At 35.5% G+C, this 27,319-nt stretch overlaps 2 protein-coding genes and 1 pseudogene across 2 annotated transcripts; all 3 read left to right on the top strand.

Annotated features, from left to right (window-relative positions):
- Nucleotides 1–2,442: 2,442 nt before the first annotated feature.
- LOC121436641 (taste receptor type 2 member 125-like) lies at nucleotides 2,443–3,381 on the top strand. Its single transcript, XM_041636654.1, has one exon. The coding sequence runs from the start codon at nucleotides 2,443–2,445 to the stop codon at nucleotides 3,379–3,381; it is 939 nt and encodes a 312-aa protein (XP_041492588.1).
- A 7,109-nt stretch (nucleotides 3,382–10,490) lies between these two features.
- Nucleotides 10,491–11,429, top strand: LOC121436632 (taste receptor type 2 member 125-like). The gene has a single exon (XM_041636651.1). The coding sequence runs from the start codon at nucleotides 10,491–10,493 to the stop codon at nucleotides 11,427–11,429; it is 939 nt and encodes a 312-aa protein (XP_041492585.1).
- Nucleotides 11,430–26,163: 14,734 nt separating this feature from the next.
- Nucleotides 26,164–27,103, top strand: LOC121436624 (annotated as a pseudogene).
- Nucleotides 27,104–27,319: the final 216 nt, after the last annotated feature.

Here is a 27,319-nt window from a genome sequence, read left to right as displayed (position 1 = left end):
ATTCACCATATTTAACACTCAGAGAGAGTGATTTTCTGTAGAAGAGAAAGTGTGGCCCACACTAATCCAGCAGTGGGCGGTCATCTCTTCTCCAATGAGTCAATGCAAGAGCATGCACAATGTACCTGTTCCTGAATTCAGTTCAGTATTCTACCCCTCTGGTCTTCTTATTGCCTTGATGCCAAGATATGGCCCAGGGCTCTGACTTTCCTTCCTCTTTAATTTACTGAAGTAACATCAGTTGTTAATCAACTACGTTTAATATGTTCACACGCCCTCTTTCCCTAAGATGATTCTGATTTATCATCCATCCACATCTTCCTAATTTCATCTGATAAGTTCAAGAGTGGTAACTTGTTATTAATGCAATTAGTCTTCATTTTATGACGCATTTCTGAGAAGTGCTTGCTTGAACAAAAGTTTCAGTCATCCTTCTTTATTATTACTAGAAATAGAGTAAACTGATATATTGCACAATCAAGTAACATAGGGTAAGGCACACTCCAAACTTCTGTTCTACTGTGAGTAATGCAGAGCAGGTCACAGCCCATTCTCATCAAAAAACTATCATCAAAGAAAAATAATTGAAAAATTTTTGGAAGGGGTATCTTTTTCATACCCTAATTAAATTAAATCGTATGGGTTCCTGTTAAATAAATGGTGATAACCGTGTATTTATTTACATTGCCCCATCCAGATACTGAAATTTGTGAGTTTGAGTTTATAATTACAGCTGTAATGCTCTAAGGAGAGAAAACTAAAACCTTTCAATTATGTGAACTCAGTATTGCCATCATATGAAATGTGAATTTCAACATTAAGATGAACTGTGGTACTTTCTAAATAGGTATAAATTAGAACTTACAAGGAAATGATTAAAGACCCAGCAATCTCTGAAGAACTAATTTGCAACTTTAGTTTTCAGATGCAGTGTTGATGTCAGTCTCACTTTGTCTCAAGGAGCTGTCTTTCAGGTCGAATGTAAGGTGTATGAGGTATAGGAATGGGTACTGCAATACTACTCACTGCCCCCTGGATTCACAAGTTTGTATCTTTCCTACATTTGCACAATCACACATCCACAGTTACCTATATATTTATTTTTCTATTTTGCCTTTCTTCGTTCTTACATGGAAGAAGCAAAGCCAGGAGCCTTTCAGTCCATAAGTTGATACTCCAATGATGATTCCGAAATTTCCAAATATATTTCATACTGGGTACTTTACTGACAGTTCATGCTGATTTTCTTTATGCATTATTCCTTCAGAGACCTCAAACTGTGTGGACTTTATACACAGCAATTTCCTAGATCCTTTCTGATATCACATGAAGTTGACAATGCATCTTTTGTTTGGTAGATGTTCCTGAATTGTTTTATTATTTTCCTTGGTTCTCTTCAGCTCTTGCACAACAATGGCATTATGCTGTTTAATTTCTGTCTCTAGCGGAGAGTATAGCATCAGTTGTTAGTTGATTATAGATTCAATCATGGTGGAATGTAAAGAAACTCAAAAAACTCAAAGTCGTTGCTGCTCACAAGAAGTTTGCTCTATTGCATGAATAACAGGCAAAGGGTGAGGAGCATTCTCACTGTGAGCTTTAGCCCCCTCACTCTAGTGACTGCTTCAGAGGTTCAGATAGATTTGTACTAGTTTTCATATGCAAAGGAAAAAATTTACCTATGTTTATTGAATCACTATATTTAGTTCCTTTTGTTCTCTTGGAAGTATTTGAAAACTTTTTGACTATCTTGATACAAAGAATGAGATATAAGAGTAAGAAATGTTGATTAAGTGCAAAGTCTGCCATATTGAAGTGGAAAATTTTAGATAGAAATAAATGTGAAGTGTGTATGTGTGTATGTATGTGTGTGTTTGCTAGAATAATTGATGAAGTTGTTATTCTCATAACTAAATATTCAAAGACTAATGGTCTACATCAAGTTATTAGATAACATATAGTTTGGACAATAAGAACATATGTCTCTCTGAAGTCATAATTTGAAGTGTTGAAATATCATTGCTACTTTAAAATAACTTATACTGGTTTGAATTCCAGTGTCCTCCTGCAATGCTCAGTGATTTTTGAATGGTCCTTGTCCAGACCTCAAGTTATCAGATTAAAATATGAAAGGTAAATCCATGCAATAATGCAAATAAATGTATATGAATTTGCATGTTGGCATATGAAACTTCAGCATGGCTTTTATCATCTGTTAAAAAGACTCTGGGCTGCTATGGAACAAAACATCTGGATGGAGCTCAACCGCCCTGAAAATGCAATGCTTTCATGAAGCCAACTGAACCTGTTTTCTTATTTCTTTATTATTGCATATGAAAACTAAAGGAGTGAATATGCTGTATATTTTTAAAAACAATAGAGACAGAGCATTAATACAATTTTTTCAGTGACTTTAATACATAGAACATTCACTTACAGACAATGAATGCTGCTGTACAAGTGATATCTGTGACAATACTCAATGTGGAGTTCATAACTGGGAATTTGGGGAATGGATTCATAGTACTGGTGAACATCATGGACTGGGTCAAGAGAAGAAAGATCTCTTCAGTGGATCAGATCCTCACTGCTCTGGCCATCTCCAGAATCACCCTGCTGTGGTCACTGTACATTTTGGCATCAACATTTTCATTGTACCCAGATGCAGAAGTGACTATGAAAACAGTAAGGCTAAGTAATCTTACCTGGGTAATTTCTAACCATTTTAGCATCTGGCTAGCCACCATTCTCAGCATCCTTTATTTTCTCAAGATAGCTAATTTTTCTCACTCTATTTTCCTCTACCTAAGGTGGAGATTTACAAAGGTAGTTTCAGTGGCATTGTTGGTTTCCCTGTTCCTCTTGTTTCTAAATATTTTAGAGGCAGAAATACAAATAGATATGTGGATGGATCAGGTCAAAGCAAATTTATCTTTCAGCTACAAATTAAAGAATTTTACACACATTCCCAAGATTCTTGCATCAACAAACACTATGTTTACATTAATACCGTTCACTATGTCCATGACAATGTTTTTTCTGCTCATCTTCTCCTTGTGGAAACATTTGAAGAAGATAAAGTACATTGCCAAAAGCTCCAGAGATGTCAGCACCACAGCTCACATCAAAGTCTTGAAAACTGTGGTTGCCTTCCTCCTGCTGTATGTTATTTTCACCCTTTCTCTTTTTGTACACCTTTGGAGTTATGAGTTTGAAGAAAAGTTTTTTTTCAAATATTTTTGTCCTGTTGGTGTTATTGCCTTTCCATCACTCCATTCTTATGTCCTGATTATGGGAAACAGTAAGCTGAGGCAGACCTCTCTTCTGGTACTGTCGCTGTTAAGGTACAAGATCCAAGCATGTGGACCCTTGGGTCTCTGACACAATATCGAGGAGATAATTTTGCATACTTTCAATGAGGATTATAATTTCACAGGAAATTATTCTTTATTTTAAATGTACATGCTGCAAATATACTTGCATTTTGTGTACCATTATGTAAGAAATAACTGCTAGACAAACAGAAAACAACTTTGATAAGAATGGGAATATGAAACATATACATGTAAGGATATTTTAACTAGCATAGTTTTAATGGTGGCAAATTCTTTGAGATTTTAAAATGATTAATTTATATAATAGAAACATAGCTTTTTTTCTAGATAAATAGCCCATTGTTTTTTGTTTTTGTTTTTGTTTTATTTTACTGTCTAAACATGAAGACTGGAGGTCAGCTCCCTAACAACCAGCTAAAGGTAGGTACATCCCAGCACTCAGGGATCTAACACAGACAGAGCTTGAGGATCACAGGCTATTGAGTCTAGCTGAAATAACAAACTCCAATTTTAAATGGAAGCCCTATATCAAGAAAATAAGTTTAATTTATGGAAACAGACATCCAGTGTATACCCATAAACACTCAGACATGACAGGTTCAGCCAAAAACACTAGCGTACATATTCATGACATAAATACATGTAAATAATGATATAATAATATTACAAGTAAATGTAAACACCTATGAAACAGTAAAAATAATCAATAAATTTTATACACATAAAATTATTTAAAATCTAGGTAAATTGTTTAATTTCTCATGGAGTTTTCTATATAGACTTACAAATCAAGTAGTATATTGGTTTTCTCAGAATCATGGTGACATTTTACTTAATTTCTCTATGAGTGTTAGTTTCATAATAAAAAACAATGGGTTATGTATACCATTGTTTGGAATATATAACTTACATTTGGAAACAAGTCACTATTTTAACAGAAACTAGACATCAGAAAGTAGAAATTTGATGTTTTTAACACATACTAGCAGATGATGTCATGTATGTGGCAGCAACTCAAGTATTTATGCATATTACAGAGCTCAGCAGTACAATGTCAGTTCATATGGAGAGATTGAGGTCTCTAATGTAGCAAAAGTCTAGGACCTAGTAATCCATATATAGTAATTTTAGATCGTATTTGTTTTCTGAACTGGTAGTCAGGTGCTTTATCAAAGTGACACATGAATTTTCTATGTCAAGTTCACCGTTTCTTGTTCATATAATCTACATTCAGTTATAATCATTATTTTTTCTTCTTTGCTGTGGGAACTTCTTTAGCCAAAAGACTTTAAGATACTGGCCCACTTTGGTTGAGGTCTCATATACTATAAATGCAGACAAAAATTGTGTGTGGGCCTCTTGGCTGCTGGATTCAATTCAAGTTCCCAGTGCATGCAAAGTACTGCAGATCACCACGCTTCCTGTGAGTTTACCCCCAAATAAATAAACCTTTGTTATACTTTATTCTAGGCTACTGTGCAATTCTTTTGTACACCAAAAAATCTGTACACATGTGGCCTTAGTCCACAGCATTGCCAGGGCCCTGCTCAGACCCTCATGACTTTCTCCCTCCCCATGCTATTCAACTACACCTCATAGTTGAACTACCCCTATGGGCATGTGCACAAGGTTTGGCTCGGTTGGCCTTCCAGTGACTTGGGAATTATATGCTTCACTATATTCGAGGAGCTTGGTTCCACCTACTAAGTGGCTGAGTTACTGCTACCCACAGCTTTTTGCTGCAACTTCTATGTTGCTTCTCTGGCTTCTGCCAGGCCTGCTTTGATCAGGTGGAGATCTGACTGCAGGAGTAGGGGTTCTAATCCTGAACATGGAACATAGGCTTACTTTCCCAGTTCATATAAACAAATATCTGGCCTAGGCTCAGGCCAATAACCTCATGGCTCTCAACTTCCTGTAAGTTTTCTGGGTTCCTTGATATCCTCCCAACTCAAATCTTCTCTGTATGTGGGTGTGCGGCTCTAAAGTAATTAACTAAATCTGTTAGTAATTCTAAGTCTCCAGTAATTCAGGTACTGATCTTGGAGCTGTCTTACTGTCACAAGTGCGACACAAGTGCGACACCTGCTGGCCAATCAAGATTATTATACCTACAATAATTTCCTGAAAATTATAACTGAGGTAAGTTAATTTGATTAATGAATAAATAAATAAATTGGAAAATTGTAAACCAACCCCAAGGTAATGGCAGACAATATCACCGTCTAGCAATTTAACAAACTTTTTTGTTTTTTTTTGTTTCTACTGTGGATGGAATTCTGCAAGAGTTATATGAGCTACTTTATACATTTATTTTGGGGGCCATAGTCGCTATTAGCTTTGTTCTTCATATTATATACTTAAATAAAGAGTTTGATTACAGTGTCAGACATGAGAAACTTTTAGGAGGCATACAGTCTTTAGCTAGGAGGATTTATAGTATTTCAAATGATTACCTTAATTAGACAGGCCAAATTCAATCCATATCAATAGGTTATGTAACCTTACAAAAGAGTACTGATAGATTATCTGAAAGGATTTATAGTGCTGATATTGACTATCAAAATCTGTTAAAGTTATGATAAGCTATCAGTTAGAGCATCCCTCTGGGAAGGCAATCTACACACCATCCAAATAATCTCTAAGATGAGAAGATATCTTTAATGGAAAAATTTAAAACCTTGAAATCATATGTGCAGAATGAGATTCAGAAATTAATTGATTTGATAAAGTCATTATAATTATTCACATGTCGAAAGATTCAGGCTGTACAAAACACAATGACAAAATGATTTGAATTGATTGAGGAACTTGTCAAAACTGATAAGCAAGGAGAGGAGCTACAGGCAAAGGATTTAGCATCACAAGTATCTCTCAGAGTCAGAGATGACTTACCAAGAGGTTTAGCTACTTATCCTGTTATTACCTCTGAAAAGCCATCAAATACTCAACATCCAACCAGTTACACAAAATGTAAATGGAAACCTATAGGCATAAAAGATTTAAAAGAATATAAGTGGGCAATAGTATCTTATGACATGCATTTACCATTTATTAGGGAGATAGTAAAGACATGCACTTTAATCAATAGGCTTACTCCATATGAGTGACTTAAATTAGTCTCATCAGTGCTAGAATACAGGCCTCAACAACAGAGGAAGTGCTATTGGAGAGAGGAAGCTAAAGCCCTAAAACATCAAGGTAGAGTCCAAGGATTTGAGGCTTCCCAAGATCTAAGACTTAGTGAGGGTCATTATGCTCATCTATAGAGTCAAGCTATTTTTAAGGGACACATCTTGTCCCTATGCTATACGGTAGCCTTGAATTCTTATGACAGGAATCAAGAACTAGGAAAAAAAATTGAATCATATACTAAGGCATACACGGCCTAAGAGAACCCTTTAGAGACTTTTTACAAAGATTAACTAAAGTCGTACATATAGGGGTGACAGATACAGAAGCAAGACAAGTACTTATTGAACCTCTGGCTTTTGAAAATGCCAGTTTACAATGAAAACAGATACTTGGGCCTTTAAGGGTCAAGTCAATACCAATGGATAAATGGGTCTTGCAAAGGTTGAGTCATTTGATTATAATACCGAGGCTTGGGTAGGAGAATCAATTTCCAAAGGTACAAAGAGACATTGAAATGCCAAATGTTTCAATTGTGGTAGGCAAAATTCTCAACCTAAACTAAACCATCAATGAATCAAATTATGGAATTCTTATTGTATTGACCAACTATCACTGAGTGTGTGCCTCCTCTAGGATGTTGCCGATATATGCAGGCAATATCGTTCTATTGAAGAAAACTGATTTCCTTCTCTCAAAAGTTATAAATTGTAGATAGCTCCTTTGTGAGGGGTGGAATTTTAAGTTCATTTTTCTACTCCATCCTGACTTTTTTCTGGTTTGAACTTGTATTGGTCTTGTTCACGCTATCATAGTTTCTGTGAATTTATAAGTTCAGTGTCCTTCTGTATCTAGAAAATGCTATTTCCTTTTAGGCATTTACCACCTTTGGTTCTTATAATCTGTCCACTTTTACATAGATATCTGAATCTTGCAGAGAGGTATGTGATACAGGTATTCCATTAAGGATGCAAACCCCAATGACTTTCACTCTTTTATTATTTGGTTGTAGGTTTCTGTGTTAATTGTCATCAACTGCAAGAACTTCTCTGATGATGGTTTAGTGATCTATGGGTTAAGCAATATGTTATTAGCTGTATTTTATTGTTATGCTCATTTATCAAAAAAATAGTTTTTCCTTGTGCTTATGACATATCTGTTCCCAGGTTCTTGGTCTCATTTATAATATCAGGCATGGGATCTATTTCATAGAGTTGGCCTTAACTCCAATAAAATAGTGGTTGGTTACTATATAACTTAATTCATGTCAGTATTACAGAAGTGGGCATCTCATACAGCCAGGATATTATTACTTCTCACCGAGTTCAGATTAGGGTAAAATTGATGATTACTTAAATTCTAAAATGATATGGGAGTGATTTCTTATTAATAAAGAAACTGCCTAGGCCCATTTGATATGCCAACCCTTAGGTAGGCAGAAAAAACAGAACAAAATGCTGGGAGAAAGAAGCTAAATCAGAGAGTCGCCATGATTCTCCTACCAGACACAGACGCAGGTTAAGATCTTCCCTGGTAAGACACCTCGTGATGTTACAGGGATATTAGAAATGGGTTAGATTGATATGTAAGAGCTGGCCAATAAGAGGCTGGAACTAATGGGCCAGGCAGTGTTTAAAAGAATACAGTTTCCGTGTAATTATTTCGGGGCATAAGCTAGCCATGTGGGCGGCTGGGTGCCGGGGACACAGCCCCGCTGCTAGTATTACTACAAGAAATGATTGTTAGCCTAAAGACTTGAAGGTTCTAGCTTAATAGCAGGTAGATCTCTCCATGTTCAGTATTTCCACCATCTGGTTCTCTGTATTGCCTTGATGCCAAGAAATGAGGCAGGGCTTTGACACTACTTCTCTTTTAATTTATTGAAGTCACATCTGTCCTTAAACACTATATTTCATAAATTCACAGACTCACCTTCCCTGAGATAATTCTGGCATATCTATCTATCCACATCTTCCTGATTTCATCTGAAAAGTTCAAAAGTGGTAAATTTTTATTAATGCAATTAGTCTTCATTTTATGATACATTGCTAAAAAAAAGTGGTTCCTTGCTTACACAAAAGTTTCAGTCATCCTGCTTAAGTATTAACAGAAGTAGAGTAAACCAATACATTGCACATTCAAGCAAATTAGGCTAAGGTATACCATAAACTTCTGTTCTATCAGAAGTAATGAATAGCAGGTCACAGCACATTCTCAGTAATGACTATCATCAAAGAAAAATAGTTGATAATTTTTAGGAAATGGTGTTCTTTTCATACCCCCATTAAATTAGATCATATGGTATATAGTGAATGAATGATCATAACCAAATATTTATATTGTCCCATTTAGGTGCTGAAAATGTGTGTTTGAGATCTAAAAGCTTTCAATTATATGAACTCAGTATTGGCAGCATTAAGGTGAAATGTGGTACTTTCAAAACATGTGTAAATTAGAATTTACATGGAATTGAGTAAAGACCCAGTATTCTGAAGAACGAATTTGCACTCTGCTTTTGGGATCAAGTGATTATGTCAGTGTCACCTTGGCTGAAAGATCACCTTTCTCAAGGAGCTGTTGTTCAGGCAGAACATAAGGTGTGTTTGCCCAATATAAGGTACAGGAACAGGTAGAGCAATATTGCTTCCAGCCTCCACAATCATGATTTTGTCACTTTGCTAAGAATGTATAATTACATATCCACAGTTACTTAAATTTTTCTTTGTCTATTTTGCCTTCCCTCTTTCTTACATGGAAGAAGCCAAGCCATGGGACCTAATAGCCTCTAACATGATACCATAATTATGCTTCTGAAAATTTTAAACTATGTCTCATACTGGCCTACCTTACGTTCTGGACAGTTCATGTTGATTTTCTTTGTTCATTGTTCCTTCAGAGATCACAAAGTATGTGAACTTTATACACAGCAATACCCTAGATCCTTTCTGACATCACATGAAGTTGATGATGCATCTTTTGATTAGTTCCTTTATTGTCTCATTTCTTTGTGTTCTCTTCAGCTGCTACAGAGTAGTGGCATTATGATCTCAATTAGAGAGTTTGTCATTCGTTGTTAGTTCATTATAAAACCAATAACGGTGGGATGTAAAGAAAGAAAAAAATTTCAAAGTCAATGATGCTCACAAGAAATTGCCCTTTTGAGGGAAGGACAGGCAAAAGGTAAAGAGCCTGAGCACCCTCAGCTTAGTGACTAATTCAGTGTTTCAGATAGATTTGTATAAGTTTTCATTCATAAGAAAAACTTTACCTAAGTTTATTGAATCACTATATTTAGTACCAGTTTGTTCACTTGGTACTAATATTTAAACATTGTAACTATCTTGATTCAAAGAATGAGCTACCAAAATAAGAAATGTAGTCTACGCTCTTTCATAATGAAGTAGAAAATTATTTAGATAAAAATAAATGTGAGGTATTTGTGTATGTATGTATATGCCAGAATAATTGATGAAGTAGTTATTCTCATTACTATATATTCAAGTACTAATGGTCTACATATAGTTATTAGATAGTTTTTTTGGACAATATGAGAAAATCTCTCTGGAGTCCTAATTTGAAGTGTTGACATATCTTTACTTAAGAAATAACTTGTGTTGGTTTAGATTTCATTTTCCTCTCCTGCATGACTTACAGTTTTTGCATGGTACTTTTCCAGACCTCAAGTTATCAGATTAAAATATGAAAGGTAAATCCATGCAATAATGCAAATAAATGTATATGAATTTGAATGTTGGCATATGAAACTTCAGCATGTCCTTTATCATCAGTCAAAAAGACTCTGGGCTACTATGGAACAAGGCATCTGGATGGAGCTCAACCAGACTTAGAAAATGCAATTCTTTCGTGAAGCCACCTGATATTGCTTGTTTTTTTATTATTGCATCTGAAAACTAAAATGAGTGTATATGTGGTATACTTTGAAAAATTGTAGAAATATAGCATTTAAAATGATTGCATTGCCACCAATTCTTCAGTGACTTTATGTCCGAGAACATAAAAACAATGAGAGATGCCATACAAGTGATATCAACAACAATGTTCAATGTGGAGTTTATATCTGGAAATTTGGGGAATGTGTTCATTGCAGTGGTGAACATCATGGACTGGGTCAAGAGAAGAAAGATCTCTTCAGTGGATCAGAGCCTCACTGCTTTGGCCATCTCCAGGATCATTGTTCTGTGGTCAGTGTACATAATGATATCAATGTTTTCAATGTACCCAGAATTAAAAGTGACCATAATAACAGTAAAACTGAGTAATCTTATCTGGATAATTTCTAACCATTTTAGCATCTGGATGGCCACCATTCTCAGCATCCTTTATTTTCTCAAGGTAGCCAATTTTTCTAACTCTATTTTCCTCTACCTAAGGTGGAGACTTACAAAGGTCGTTCCAGTGGCATTGCTGGTTTCCCTGTTCCTCTTGTTTGTAAATATTTTAGTGGTGGAAATACAAATAGACATGTGGATGGATCAGTTCAAAGCAAATGTATCTTACAGCTGCAAATTAAAAAAATTTACACACATTACAAGGCTTCTTGTATTAACAAATGCTATGTTTCCATTAGTACCTTTCACTGCGTCTATGACAATGTTTTTTTTGCTCATCTTCTCTCTGTGGAAACATGTGAAGAAGATAAAGCACATTACCAAGAGCTCCCGAGATGCCAGCACCACAGCTCACATCACAGCCTTGAAAGCTATAGTTGCCTTTCTCCTGCTGTATGCAATTTTTACATTCTCTCTTTTCATACAACTTTGGAGTCATGAGCTTGAAGAAAATAATATTTTCAAAAATATTTTCCGTGTTGGTATAATTGCTTTTCCATCACTCCATTCGTTTGTTCTAATAATGGGAAACAGTAAGCTGAGGCAGACCTCTTTTCTTGTACTGACAGCATTAAGGAGCAAGATCCAAGGATGTGCACCCTTGAGTCTCTGACACAGTAGGTGGGGGATAATTTGCATAATTTTGATGGGCATTACTTCATAAGAAATTATTGTTCATTTTAATGTACATATTGTAAATGCAATTGAATCTTGTAAGAAGCAAGTGCTATACAAACTGAAAGCAACTATGGGAATAATGAGAATATAAAACATCTACATGTAAGAATATTTTCAGTAATAAAATTTCAATGGTTGTAAATTATTTGAGATTTTCAAATGATTATACTATAGAAATATCCACTTCTGTTAGAGAAATAGTTAATTATGCAATTTTTTATTTACTATTGCTGTTTAAGAATAAAGACCTCAAGCCGGGCGGTGGTGGCGCACACCTTTAATCCCAGCACTTGGGAGGCAGAGGCAGGCGGATCTCTGTGAGTTCGAGACCAGCCTGGTCTACAAGAGCTAGTTCCAGGACAGGCTCCAAAACCACAGAGAAACCCTGTCTCGAAAAACCAAAAAAAAAAAAAAAAAGAAAAAAAAGAAAAAAAAGAATAAAGACCTCAAATCAGCTCCCTAGCACCTAAGTAAAGGATAGACGTAGTTCAACACTTAGGGATCAAACATAGGTAGATTCTGAAAATCACTGGCTGATCAGTCTATCAGAAACAGCAAACTTCAGTTTATAATTAGAGACCCTATATCAAGACTATAAGGATTAATTTATAGAAGTGGACATCCATTGTACAACTCTAAATACACAGACATGTGCTGACAAACACACATACATACAGCTGTATGACACCCATGCATATAAATAATGATATAATAATAAAATTGCAATTAAATGCACACACCCATGAAACAGTAAAAAAATCAATAAATTTTATACACATCAAAAAATTTCTAATCTAGAAAAATTGTTTTTTATCATAAAATTTTCTATGTAGACTTACAAATCAAAGTTTTTATATCTTCTCAAAATCATGGTGGCATTTTGATTAAATAGTCTATTGGAAATAAATATTTACAATTGGAAGTAAGCCACAATTTTAATAAAAACTAGACATTATAAAATAGAAAATTGATGTGATTCATAGGCACTTGCTAGAGAAATGGTGTCATATATGTGCCTGCAACTTGAGTATTTATGCATACAACAGAGTTCACCAGTGCAATGTCAGTTTTCATATGGAGAAATTGAGACCTAACTTGGCAAAAGTTTAGGACCTAGTAATACATATATAGAGGTGTGGGGATTATATGTGTTTTCTGAACTGGCAGCCAGAAGCTTTACCGAAGTGTCACATTAATTTTCTATGTCAAACTCACTGTTTCTTGTTCATGTAATCTGCATGTAATTTTAATCATTATGTTTCTTTTTCCTTATAATATGGAAATTTTCATCTGTTGGTGTTTGCCTCATAATAAAATGTAATGAAGTTGTTTTAATGACTTAGTTTTGAAGAAGTAGGAATAATTTCAGAGTCCAGAGAGCTAACTGTTAGATCATAGAACCAAAAATAATATTTCTTGGTACTTCAATGGGACGTGAAACACTAACTTATGACACAAATATTTTTAGATTATCTTTACAGAAAATAAATTTCTATTTGTTCTCAAAAAATCTACTACATTATGAAATGTGTACTGTGTTTATTTTATTTATTTATTTCATGTACATTAGTGCTTTGCCTACATTTATGTCTGTGTGAGGGTGTTAGATCCCTTGGAACTGAAGTCACAGAGAGTTGTAAGCTGTCATGTGGGTTTGGGGACTTGAAACCAAGTAGTGTTCTGGAAATGCAGACAGTGCTCCCAACAACTGAGCTCATTTTTTTTTCTTTTTTGCTTGTTTGTTTGTTTGTTTGTTTGAGACAGGGTTTCTGTGTGTAGCCCCAGCTCTCCTGGAACTCACTCTGTACACTAGACTAGCCTCAAACTCAGAAATCAGCCTGCATCTGCCTCCTGATTACTGAGATTAAAGGTATTGTTATTTATAAGAAAATTTTATATTTCTTGTTTATTGAATTAAACTGACATATTTTAATAGTGGCACATAAACAATGATATATAATCTAATCCATAATACTATATTGAATAAAGTATATTGTTTGACCTTTGAATAAGTGGGACTTGAAGCTATCAGATGCAAAATAAAACTAGAAAGTGTCTAAAAAGAGTAAGTTGTAGCCAAAAAAAATGTCAAGTTGTCAAGTTAACTGACAGAGAAATCTTGTAAAGATGTTTCAATGTTCTGAATAAATAAATATCTATAAATCATATACATATAAATAAGGATTTTTATACAATGTATTTTTGTTATATTCCTTCCATTTTCCAAACTTCTATGAGATCTCCATTTACCATCCACCCAAATAATATTCTTTTTCTCTCTTTATAAAGAAATAAAAACAAAAAACATAAAATCCCCAAACAAAAACAACCAATGAAACAACCAAACAAACAAAATTATGGAATCCACATATGTGTTGGTCAACTATTCCCGTGTGTTCCCCTGCCTATATGCAGCACCATTCCATTAAAGAAAAATGATTTCCCTGCCACCAGTTATAAATTGTAGATATCCTCTTGGTTAGGTGAGGAACTTTAAGTCCATTTTCCCTTCTCCATACTGACATTTTTTTTTTCTGGATTTAACTTGTATTGGTCTTGTAATGTGTCATTGTCTCTGAATTTGTAAGTGCCCTGGCCCTTTTGTGTCTGGAAAATTCTGTCCCCTTAGAGCCATTTACCACCTTTGGCTTTTACAACCTGTCTACCTCCTCTTCTACATAGATTCCTGAATCTTGCAGAGATTAATGTATTACCAGTATCCCAATAAGAATACAAACCGCAAAAACATTCACTATATTCTTCTTGTTTGGTTGTAGGTTTCTGTGTTAACTGTTATCAACTGCAAGAACTTCTCTGATGAGGGTGAAGTGAGGTTTTAGTGATCTATGGGTAAAGCCATATGTTTTTAGTAGTCATTTTTTGTTATGCTCATTTATCAGAAAAGTAATTTTTTCTTGTGCTTATGACCTATCTTATTGCAGTGTCTTGGTCTCATTTACAACATATGGTACAGGATCCATTTCATAGTGTGGGGCTTAAATCTAATAAAATAGTGGTTGATTTCTCTGTAACTTAGTTCATGACACTATTACACAAGTGGGCATATCATGCAGGCAAGTTGTAACTACATCTTACAGAGTTAAGATTTTGGTGAGATTGATGATTACTTAACGTCTAAAACTGATCATTAGCCTAAAGGTTTGAAGTTTCCAGTTGAATAACAGATCTCTCCATGCTACGTGTCAGAAGTGTTGGTGACATCTGTAAAATGGTCTTTTGTTGACGATTATAATAAAGTAGTTCTACCCTAACATAGTATAGAATATAAAAAAGGGTTTTTAATTTAGGGATGGATTCACAGATCAATGGTCCTCTACATGAGTGAGAAACAGGAAATGAATCCAGCAGCCAAGAGAGACACTCATATTTCTACATCTGTTTTTACAGCACCCAAGGCCACATCCAAGAGAGATACTCATATTTCTACATCTGTTTTTACAGCACCCAAGGCTACATCAAAAGTAGTCCAGCATCTAAAGGTCATTGGCTGAAGGATTACTCTCCCAGCACCTCCCACTTTTGTCTAAATTAATGAGTTCCAAACCCAATGCAAAACTAGATATAATAAAAAAGATATCAAATGTAAAAATTAGAATTATAACCAGCATAAACAATATGAAGCAAGAAACATATCCTAATGTTTCAATAACTATGCTATCCTAAGGAGTCTAAGTCTTGTATTAGAAATGGTTTGGCTAAGTCATGAGAAGAAAGTAACTATGACTATCTAGTCTTCAACCCCATCAAAGACCTGAGAAGGAAAATAATATTACTTGGGTAAACAGGAAGTGCAAACAAGCAACTCCCAAAATGTTCAATAAATGACAGAGAAAACTGCTACTTGGCCAATCACACAAAGTCTCATTTGATACATGGGGAAACAAACTTTGGCTAAGGCCTAGAATAACTGACAGACCATTTTCATAGACAGGAAAACTTTCAAAACCCTCTTACCCTGTCTTAGTAAGTTTTAGTAACGTTTGGCAGTATTTTTTTTTCCTTGTATCCCACTTGTCCAGTCCAGATATACATTTTGTCAGTGGTTACTGCATGGGCAGTTCTTTTCCTAAAGGTTAGTTTTGCCAAGAAGTAAACAAGCTCCAAGTGGAGTGTGTTTGATGCCCAACATTCTCTCGGGAATTGATTGATGCTCCCAGGAGCAATCGTATCTCACATCAACAGAACCATAAGTTATTTAAATGCCATATTCTACAGTTCTTTGAAGTGTTTGAAGATTACATATCTATGCAGAATACAATCTCTATGTATCTAAAGAATCAGATTAGTCTAACTATAAGTATGACAAACGTGGATGACAACAAAAATAATTATATGTCTCTGCTCATTTTAATTGTGAACATAATAGCCAGGTGATAGAATAGACCTATATGTCTGACAACAGATAAAAAAATAATGAATATATATGAATATATGTATGTCTAACTATCTGTCTGTCTGTCTATCTACCTATCTATCCATCTATAGATAGATATATTAGTTTTAAGCAGAAATAGAAAGGTACAAATGTATGTCACTTGCAAGAAAGTGTATTCCAATGAAGATTAGATGTTAAGTGAAATAAGTCAGACTTAAATATAAATATCTTAGTGTTCATCTCATATGGGTCTTATATTTTAAAGATGCAGTACTAATATATGCATGTTTTATCTGTATAATTTATAGTAAAAATCCAAGCCTACAGTAGTTATATATTTATAATCTCTCTGTGTCTCTGTCTCTGTCTCTCTCTCTCTCACATACACACAGTAGTCGAAGAGATTTGCTGGAGAACAGTAAAGGTGGTGACAAAATATAGAATTGAGAATGTATATGTTAAACTACATGATATAGTTGTGTAAAATGTCTTTATAAAACCTCTCACTATATAGAGAGAATAAATGTCATAAACACACTTTATTCTTCTCTAGAGTTGCTACATAATGAATACCTATTAAGAATAAGTGATTTGCATCTGGAAACATATCCCACTTTTCTTATTGAAAATAGGTTCTCCTTCCATACAATGCATCCCAACTGAAATATATCTTTTACCTTCTCTCTTCCTTGCTTCCCCTTGATGATGGAAGTCACAAAGTAGTTCCACATCAGTTCAGAATTACAAATAATAAAAGAAAACTTACAGATCACTGTCTTAGATAACTGCCCTTTGCATGAACAGGAACAGAGTGTAGCAGCCAGAAGTGGAAACTGAAAGCAAGAGAGTGGACACACGCTATATAACTGCTTTTAGAGTATCAGAAATCACACCCAAGTGGGCTGGTATCTTAAAGGCTTTTGGCTGAAGGAGTGGAATGCGCTCCCACAGCATCTCTTACCCCATTCTTTACCCCATATCCATTCTCCTTCCATTTCCACTTTACAAAATAGCAGGCCTCCAAGAGATGTCTGCCAAACAAGATAAGACAATATACAATAAGAAAATACGAAAGCCTCATATTAAGGCTGGATAATGTACCTCAATAAGAGAGAAGGTGTCTCAAATGCAGGGAAGACTCAGAGATGCACCAGCTCCTTCTGTAGGTAGTCTCACAAAAACACCAAGCTAATGGCTATATAACATACTCAGTAGGCCTGTTGCAGATGCACACAGGCCTCATGCTTGCCATTTCAATCTCTTTGAGCCCATGTGAGCCCTGCTTAGTTTATTTGATGGACCATGTTCTCTTAGTGTCCTACATCTCTGACTCCCACAGTCTCCTTGCCCTACACCTCTTCTGTAGTGTTCCTAGATCTGCTAAACAATTGACCCGATGGGGACCTCCAGGTCTCTATTAGAATCACCCTCTTAGATTACATAAAGTTTCTGCAGAACTTGATTTTCATACCACTCCCAAGTGTCCTCCAATCCTATTCTTCCTCAAACACTATCCATCCATGCCTTCCCCCTCTCTGCCCTGATTCCTCCAGCTCCTGATCCAACCTACCTCCAGTCCATATGCAGAATCTTTTGTAATTCCACATCCTAGGGAATTTCATGATTCTATCATAGCCTTCCTCTTTACCTGACCTTTCTGAGTCTGTGGATTAAAATTTGGTTATTACATAACAGCTAATATCCACTTATAAGTGAGCACAAACCATAATTGTCTTTCTGGGTCTGTGTTACCTCACTAAGGATGATTTTCTAGTTGCATTCATTTTCCTGAAAAAATTCATAATATCTTTTTAAAAAACAGCTGAGTAATAAAATACATCTTTGTGTAAGTGTACCATATTCTCTTTATCCATTCACCAGTTGAAGGACATCTAGGTTGTTTCCAGTTTCTTCTTCTATTGAATAAAGTCACAATGGCCATAGTTGAGCAAGTGTCCTTTGGGTAGCATCCTTTGGGTATATCCCAAAAGTTGTATCCTTGGGTCTTGAGGCAGATTGAATCCCAATTTTCTTAGAAAATTCTGTATTGATTTCTACAGTGACTGTACAAGTTTGCATTCCCACCAGCAATGTTCAAGAATGGGAAAGTCTGTCAAGTGACAGTTTACTCACTGAATATCGTACAAAGTTGTGGATGTTTTTGTTTACTTTATACCATCAGGATCCAGGACTTAATTATGATGATCAACTGATTATTTTTGGAACAAAATTTAGTATAACTACTATATTACATAAGTAGTAAGAAAATTAACATTTTTGACCTGTGTGATTTTCATATTGATTTTTTTGGTAGAAATAGCAAGAGAGTGAAAAATTGCATACAGTGAATGAAACAGGTAAACACTGCAATTCTGATGAAGAACTGAGATTAATAGAAACATTGTCTTTTAGCCAGTGCTCAGGACTGAAGAGTCTTAAGTAACATACAATCTTGTAAGTCTATAAGTTTATCAATATTTTGTTTCTGTCTTATTTTTCCAACTTAGACTGATGGGTTGTGTTTACATATTGATTTCATGTTTTATGTTATATCATTCATCTAGTAAACAATAAAGTATGTGTTGAACTTATTTTCTCTGGTACCTGGAGTCTTTTTAATGCAAACAAGACATCATAGAACAGATGGTAGAAGGTTTGGTAGGTAACTACATAACATAGGGTGTTATTATTTTGTCAGATAATTGATATTTTGTATATCTTTCCCACTCACATATAATTTTCAAGTAAAGATGCATGGTTCTTCAGATGCTCAGTTTGGGCACCTGGTTAAGGTATGAAGGGATACACAATGATTGTACTTACTGAATGGGAAGTCCTGGTTAATATATAATGGGATATATTATGATTGTGATTACTGAATGGGAAGTCAGAATACTTTGATAAAATATTACGTGACCTTTGTGTGCTAATCTCAGCCACTTGTTTTTGTAATTAGAAGATCATGCCAGGTGATGGTGTTTGCCTTTAATCCCAGCAACTTGGGAGGCAGAGGCAGGTATATCTTGTGAGTTCAATCGAGGCTAGCCTGGTCTACAGAGTAAGTTCCAGAACAGCCAAGCTTGTTATACACAGAAACCCTGACCGAAACATATGATCTACATATAATGATTTGTTGATCTTCTTATGATTTTAGAGCTTTGTTTTTGTTGGCATTTTAATGAAATGTCTGGAACCTTTCAAATGTTCTATGGTTGTGCTAATAACTATTCCCTCAGTATATTGAATGTTTTATTAGTTTTTTCAGTGGCAGTTAAAATAATATTTTTAGCTTTCAGATAAAAAGGTTGAAATTTTCTTCACACTAAATTATTTGGTCCTGAATTAATAAAATCCATTATAAGTATCAAAATGTGTTATTTCATAAAATGTTTTCATATTTCTTTTTAAAAATTCTTTTAATTGAAAGAATTACATCACTTTACTCCCTCATTTTCCTTCATCCAGTCCCTCCTAGCTGCCTTCTCTTGAGTTCATCCCTCCTACCTCTTTGTCTTTGATTTTATTTGACGAGTGTGTGTGTATACAAGTATACAGAAATACAACCTACTGAATCCACTTTGATTTTTGTGTGTCTTTAGGCTCACCACCCTGCATTGAACAACCAGTAAGGGACTCATCCTAGCGAAGAGTAATTTGCTTTCTCCCTGCATACATCATTCATTTCTAATGAAAACAATGACAGATATCTATTACATATAACCATAATATACTGATTAATACACATATGTTGCATTATAACCTTGTATGTGTAAAATTTATTAAAAAAAATCAAAGTAAAAACAAGAAAGAACTTAGAAATAGTAAAGAATTCCAAAAGAAAAAAACATAATATTCAAGCACAGGAAAGATTTTCTAAAAATCACTTGCTATAAAATAATTTTATTTTACTCTTAAGTGTTCACCATGGAGTTGGTTTGGTGGGGAGGCAGTGGGAAGGATCTGGGAGGAGTTTTGGGAGGGGGACCATGATCAGAATATATTATGTGGAAAATTTATTTTCATTTAGTAAAAAGAAATGCTCAAAAATTATACTGCCATGACTTTATACTCTTAACTCAAAACCTGTTATTATTTATTCCATTAATTACTACTACTTTTGAGTGGCTCAGCTACTTCTGAATACAGGGAGGTAGCTTTCTTTAAGTTGTGTTGCCTGGTGGACTCAATGTGTTTCAGTGATGGCCATGTCCCTAGGAGTATACAAGCAACACTAATGATACTAGATAGGTTCTGTTGAGGAGCCCCTGGCAATGGGACTAGGATCTATTCGTATTTCATGTGCTGGATATTTGGAGCCTATTCCCTATGGTGGAATGCCTTGCTCAACCTTGATTCATGGAGGTATAATAGGAGCTTGGTCCTGCCTTAAGTTAATGTGCCAGGCTTTGTTGAATTCCATGAGAGGTCTTACCCTTTTAGAGGAGTGGATGGACAATGGGTTGGGAGGGAAGGAAGGGGGGCAGAAGGTAGGGAGGGCAAGAGGATTGTGGTTAATATGTAAAACAAATAAAATTTTAAAATAGAAAGAGGACACAGCTTAAGGACATGGGAGAGGGGGTGAATATGATTGAATGTGTGTGAAATTCTCTAGGAATTCATTAAAATATGTTTTTAAAGAGATTTGTACAATTTCCCACACATGCATTCTCACTGCAATATTTAATAATAGGCCTGCTTTATAAAGACTGTCACAGACCAATTTGTTTCCAAATGCTGAATTCTTACCTCTCAGTGTGGTTGTACTTGACGGTAACCATTCAAAGGATATCAGTAAAATTAAATGAAGTTATAAATCAAGACTCTACTAGGAAGAGACCAGTCCTCCTGAGAAGAGAAAAGGATTCAGGAGTCTGTAAATAGCATAAAGCTCCATGGACGTGTGTCCTTCTACCAGTTACTAAAAGAAGCCTCACCAGGATCCAAATCTGCTAGCCTCTTGATTTTCACATATATCCTCTTGAAATATGAGGGGGCAAAACTTGATTTTCAAGCTACTATGAAAGGAATCATGCCACAGACACTTAGGCAAGCAAACACAGAGAGAAAAATTTAGTATAAGAGGTTATGCTAAAGAAATGAAATAATAAACATAAAGAAAATGTACAAATCTTAGTCATCAAAAATGTGATCTTATTGCCTGAATTTGATTGTATTTATAATTCTAAGTAAAGTAAGTATACTATTTAATATATGAAATTTTAATTGATTATAATATTCTTTAGTAATATTTATCTATAAAATAAAAATATCTCCATGATACCCAATGGAAAGTTTATTCATTCAAGAGGATGATAAAATTGACAGAGACTATGTCCAATTTAAATAAAAAACCTGACATAATCCTAAAGTAATTCAGAAGAAAATATCAGAGATGAGAACAAGTATTTGTTACAATTAATAGCCAAGGTTTGAAGAGATGGCTTAGTAGTTAACACTGCTACTGCCCATGCAGAGGAGTCAAATTTTGTTTTCAGCACTCACATTAGACAGCTCACAATTGCCTATAATTCCAGCTGCATTGGACCTGCTGTCTCTGACTTCTTTGTGCACCTGCACACTGTATACATGTAGACACTTTCAGAGTAAAAGATTGATTTTTCAATTTTAGTGAAAGCATTACTGGAGTAGTCTCTGAAGCAGCTACTTGAAAAGTGTGAAGAGAACTTAAATGTCAAAGAAAAATATAAATAATGATAAAACTATATTAGCACCAAATAAGAAGATATTGCTCATGTTGAATATTAGTGGCACACACCTTTAATCCCAGCACCCAGGAGGCAAAGACAAGCGGATCTCTCTTAAGTTTGAGGCCAGCCTGGTCTACAAGAGCTAGTTCCAAGAAAGGCTCCAAAGCTACAGAGAAAACCTATATCAAACTCTTCCCAAAAAGAAGATATAGCTCAATGTATATATATAAAATTTTGGATGACATATTTTTTCTATTTTTAGTTTTCATTTCTTATTAATTCTTTAAGAGTTTTGAATTTCAAACAAGATATTCTATTCATATTCATACTCCATAATCTAATTCTTCCCAAACTCAACCCCTGTTCCTACCCACCCACCTTTGTGTTCTTTATTCTCTCCTAAACAAATAATAATTTTGCTGCCCAGACATTCTTCTATGTGTGGTCTTCCATTGGAGCATAATCAAGTTATCAGGAGCTGTACTCCTAGAGAAAACCATTTCTCTCTCCTTTCGAAGTTAACATTTTCCATTACTCTATAGCTAGGAGTAAGATTGTATTCCTAACTGGACTCTCTCTGATGAGATTTGGTCTGATGTGAGCTTACAATGGTTTTGAATGTGCTGTGAGTTCATATGAGTAGTTACTTACCCTGCTGGATCTAGATATTTCCTTATAGTTGTCCAGTGCTTCTTGGATTTATCCTTTTTTCTACTCCCTCTTCTTCAATGATAGCCACTGAGACATAGACAACTTAAAAAGAGATTTCCTTTGGCTCATGGATTCGGAGAGTTGTCTAGCTCTATATGGTTGCTTTGGTCTCAGATAGGGCTATCAGGTTATTAAGAATGCATGACTGGAGAGACATTTTTAGAAATAAAGAAAAAGAAAGAGACAGAAGGACTGGAGACAAGATATATGCATGCATGCTCACATCATCACACTTCTTCTAATCAATCAGGACCCACTTACATAGTGTCTCCCACTTTTTAATTATATATTGAATTATGAATTTATAAGAAGATTGAAGCACTAATTAGGTTAGAGCCTTCCTGAAACAATCACTACCCATAAACCTAAAAGCTTGAATCCAAATCTTTCATACATAAGGGCTTTGAACATTATTTAGAAAAGTAAGTTGTGTTTTATTGATATGAATTTAATGTTTGGATGCTCACCTTCCTAGACCTGGATGGAGCGGGGAGGACCTTGGACTTCCCACAGGGCAGGGAACCCTGACTGCTCTTAGGACTGGAGAGGGTGGGGGAAAAGAGTGGGGGAGGCAGAGAGGAGTGGCAGGAGAGGGAGAGAAGTGTGTGGGGGGTAGGAAATGGGAGGCGGGGAGGAGGCGGAATTTTTTTCAATAGCAATATTGGCGAATATCTTGCATATCACCATAGAACCTTCATCTGGTGATGGATGGAGATAGAGACAGAGACCCACACTGGAGCACTGGACTGAGCTCCCAAGGTCCCAATGAGGAGCAGAAGGAGGGAGAACATGAGCAAGGAAGTCAGGACCACGAGGGGTGCACCCACCCAGTGAGACAGTGGGGCTGATCTATTGGGAGCTCACCAGGCCAGCTGGACTATGATCGAAAAAGCATGGGATAAAACCGGACTCTCTGAACATGGCGAACAATGAGGGCTGATGAGAAGCCAAGGACAATGGCACTGGGTTTTGATCCTACTTCATGTTCTGGCTGTTTGGGAGCCGAGCCAGTTTGGATGTTCACCTTCCTAGACATGGACGGAGGGGGGAGGACCTTGGACTTTCCACAGGGCAGGGAACCCTGACTGCTCTTTGGACTGGAGAGGGAGGGGGAGAGGAGTGTGGGGAGGGGGAGAAGGGTGGGAGGAGGGGGAGGGAAATGAGAGGCTGGGAGGAGGGGGAAACTTTTTTTTCCTTTTTCTCAAAAAAATAAAAATAAAAAAAGAAGAAAAAAGAAAAGAAAAGTAAATTGTGATGCTTAAAACAATATTTCCAGTCTAGTCCATCAGCGGGATAACCTAGATCACACAAGATATTGACTAAAGAAACAGAGGCTGTTGGTGGAATAAGAGGACTTTCACATGCTATTGCCAATTTGTGTATTCCTTGTATGACTCACTTGCACCCATGATCTGTAATAGCAGCTGGGTTCATAAGATAAAACTGTCATAAGTTCTCTAACTCTTGTAATTAGAAGAAGCCTTCACCTAATTTAATTCTCAGACAGAGTACTTTTCTGTTGAAGAGGAAGTGAGGCCTGAGTTAACCCAGCAGGCGGTGGTCATCTCTTCTCCATGAGCCAAGTCAGAGCATGCACGGTATCCCTGTTCCTGAATTCAGTTCAGTATTACATCTCTCTGGTCTTCTCTATTGCCTTGATGCTAAGAAATGACCAAGAGTTTTGTCCTTTCTTCTTTAATTTACTGAGGTTACATTAGTCCTTAATCAACTGTGTTTGATAAGTTCACAGGCTCATTTTCTCTGAGATTATTTTGACATATCTATCCATTCACATCTTTCTGATTTCTTTTGATAAGTTCAAAGTTGTAACTTTTTATCAATGCATTTAGTTTTCATTTAATAATACATTGCTGGAAAAAGAAGAGTGGTTGCTGATTTACACAACAGTTTCAGTCATCCTGCTTCAGTATTACCAGAAATAGAGTAATTAAGTAAATTAGGATAAGGCACACCCCAAAACTCTTTTCAATTGTAAGAAATGCAGAGCAGGTCACAGCACATTCTCATCACGGAAGAAAAAATAATTAAAAATTTTTAGGAAGTAGGGTTCTTTTCATATCCCCATTAAATTAGGTTGTATGGGTTCCTATAGATTGAAAGATGATAACTGTGTGCTTATATTGCCCTATCCAGGTACTGAAAATGTGTGTTTGAGATTATGATTGTAGCTGTAATGCTCTAAGAAGAGAGATATCTGAAAGCTTTTAGTTGTGTGAACTCAATATTGTCAGCATATGAATTGTGAATGGCAGCATTAAGATGAAACATGGTACTTTCTAAATATGTGTAAATTAGAATTTACAAAGAAATGTTAAAGACCCAGTAATCTCTGAAGAATGAATTTGCTACTGTGCTTTTGGTATGAAGTGTTAATGTCATTCTCACCTTGTCTCAAAGATAACCTTTCCCAAGGGGCTCTTCAGGTAGAACATAAGGTGTGTTCAACCTAGCGTAACGTACATGAACGAGCACAGCAATACTACTCGCAGCTCCTCCCTCTCCCAGAACTCACAGGCTTCAGGGGACATTTCAGTCTCTAAGATGATACCACAATATGCTCCTGAAATTTCTAAAATATTTTTCATACTGGCCTACCTTACTTTCCAAACAGTTCAAGCTGATTTTCTTTGTTTATCGTTCCTTCAGAGAACACAGAGTGTGTGAACTTTACACACAGCAATATCCTAGATCATTTCTGACATCACATGAAGTTGATAATGCATTCATTCTGTTTTGATTGGTTCTTAATTGTTTCATTTCCTTGTGTTGTCTTCAGCTTGGAGAGAAAAGTGGCATTATGCTATTTATTTTCTATCTCAGGCAGAGAGTGTGGCATCTGTTGTTAGTTGATTATAGAGCCTATAATGGGGGGCGAGGTAAAGAAAGACAAAAATCTCAAAGTCATTGATGCTCACAAAAAATTGCCCTATGGGGTGAAGAACAGGCAGAAGGTGAGGAGCATGTTTACTGTGAGCTTGAGCCCTCTCACCCTAGTGACTGCTTCAGAGGTTCAGATAGATTTGTACTAGTTTTCATATGCAAAGGAAAAATTTCCCTAAGTTTATTGAATCACTATATTTAGTATCCAATTGGAATCATTTTCTAAACATCATGGCTATCATGATATGCAAAATTAGTTATAAGAATAAGCAATGTTAAGTGCAAAGTCTGTATTTCCATATTAAAGTGGAAATAATTTAGATAGAAAAATGTGAGATATGTGTGCATTTGTGTGTGCACATGTGCATTCTTGCCAGAATAATTGATGAAGTAGTTATTCTCATTTTAAATATTTGAGGACTACTGATATGCATCAAGTTATTAGACAACTTATAGTTAGGCCAATATGAGCATATGTCTCTCTGTAGTCCTAATTTGAAATGTTGAAATATCATTGTTACTTAAGAAAGCTCTTATGCTTGTTTCGATTAGTTTCCTCCTTCATGATATAGAGATTTTGAATGCTCCTTTTTCAGACCACAAGTTATCAGATTAGAATATGAAATGTAAATACATTTAGATAATTCAAATAGATGTGTATGAATTTGCATGTTAGCATATAAAATTTCAGCATGTCCTTTATTGTCAGGAAAAAAAGACTTTGGACTGCTATGGAACAAACGTCTGGATGGAGCTCAACCTGACTTAGAAAATTCAGTACTTTCAAGAAGCCATCTGAACCTGTTGGTTTCTTTGCTTATTATTACATATGAAGCCTGGATTGAGTGTATATGCTGTATATTTTTAAAAACTCCTGAGACATGGCATTCAAAATGACTGCATTAACATCTATTCATCAGAGAATTTAAGAAACAAAACATTCTCTTCAGACAATGAGTACTGCTGCACTGGTGATATTTGCAACAATGCTCAATGTGGAGTTCATAACTGGGAATTTGGGGAACGGCTTCATAGTACTGGTGAACATCATGGACTGGGTCAAAAGAAGAAAGATCTCTTCAGTGGATCAGATCCTCACTGCTCTGGCTATCTCCAGGATCACTGTGTTGTGGTCAATGTACCTAATGATGACAATATTATCGATGTACCCAGATGTAGAAGTGCTTATGAAAACAATAATACTGACTAATCTTATCTGGGTAATTTCTAACCATTGGTGCATCTGGCTAGCAACCATTCTCAGCATTCTTTATTTTCTCAAAGTAGCCAATTTTTCTTACTCTATTTTCCTCTACCTAAGGTGGAGACTTACAAAAGTGATTACAGTAGCATTGCTGGTTTCTCTGTTCCTCTTGTTTGTAAATATTTTAGTAACAAACATACTAATAAATACATGGATGAATCAGTTCAATACAAATGTATCTTACAGCGACAAACTAAAAAATTTTACAGGCATTCCCAGACTTCTTGTATTAACAAATACTATGTTCACAGTAATACCTTTCACTGTGTCCATGACGACGTTTTTATCTGCTCATCTTCTCCCTATGGAAACATCTGAAGAAGATAAAGCACATTGTTAAAAGTGCCAGAGATGCTAACACCACAGCTCACATCAAAGCCTTGAAAACTGTGGTTGCCTTTCTCCTGCTGTATGTAATTTTTACATTCTCTCTTTTTGTACAACTTTGGAGCTATGACTTTAAAGAGAAAAATTTTTTAACATATTTTTACCCTGTTGGTATAATTGCTTTTCCATCATTCCATTCATGTGTCCTGATTATGGGAAACAGTAAGCTGAGACAGACCTCTCTTCTCATACTGTCAGTGTTAAGGTGTAAGATCCAAGAATTTGGACTTTTGTGTATCTAACATATTAGGGGGATAATCTTGCATATTTTCAATGAGAATTTCTTCATAAAAAAGTACTCTTCATTTTCAATGTATGTGTTGTAAATGTACTTACATTCTGTAAGAAGTGCTATAGAAACAGTAAACAATTTTGAGAAGAATTAGAATATAAACATCTACATGTAAGAATATTTTATTAATAAAACTTCAATGGCTGTAAATTATTCAAGATTTTAA

Source organism: Microtus oregoni, unplaced genomic scaffold, assembly GCF_018167655.1.
Source record: "Microtus oregoni isolate MIOR12 unplaced genomic scaffold, Mior012 000002F_ref0000024, whole genome shotgun sequence".
NCBI lineage: Eukaryota > Metazoa > Chordata > Mammalia > Rodentia > Cricetidae > Microtus > Microtus oregoni.
Note: the sequence above shows the minus strand (reverse complement) of the source record. Positions and strands in the feature narration are given on the sequence as shown.

Bases quoted from the DNA above. Each gene is read 5' to 3' on its own strand.
- LOC121436641 (XM_041636654.1), top strand. From the start codon at position 2,443: ATGAATGCTGCTGTACAAGTGATATCTGTGACAATACTCAATGTGGAG.
- LOC121436632 (XM_041636651.1), top strand. From the start codon at position 10,491: ATGAGAGATGCCATACAAGTGATATCAACAACAATGTTCAATGTGGAG.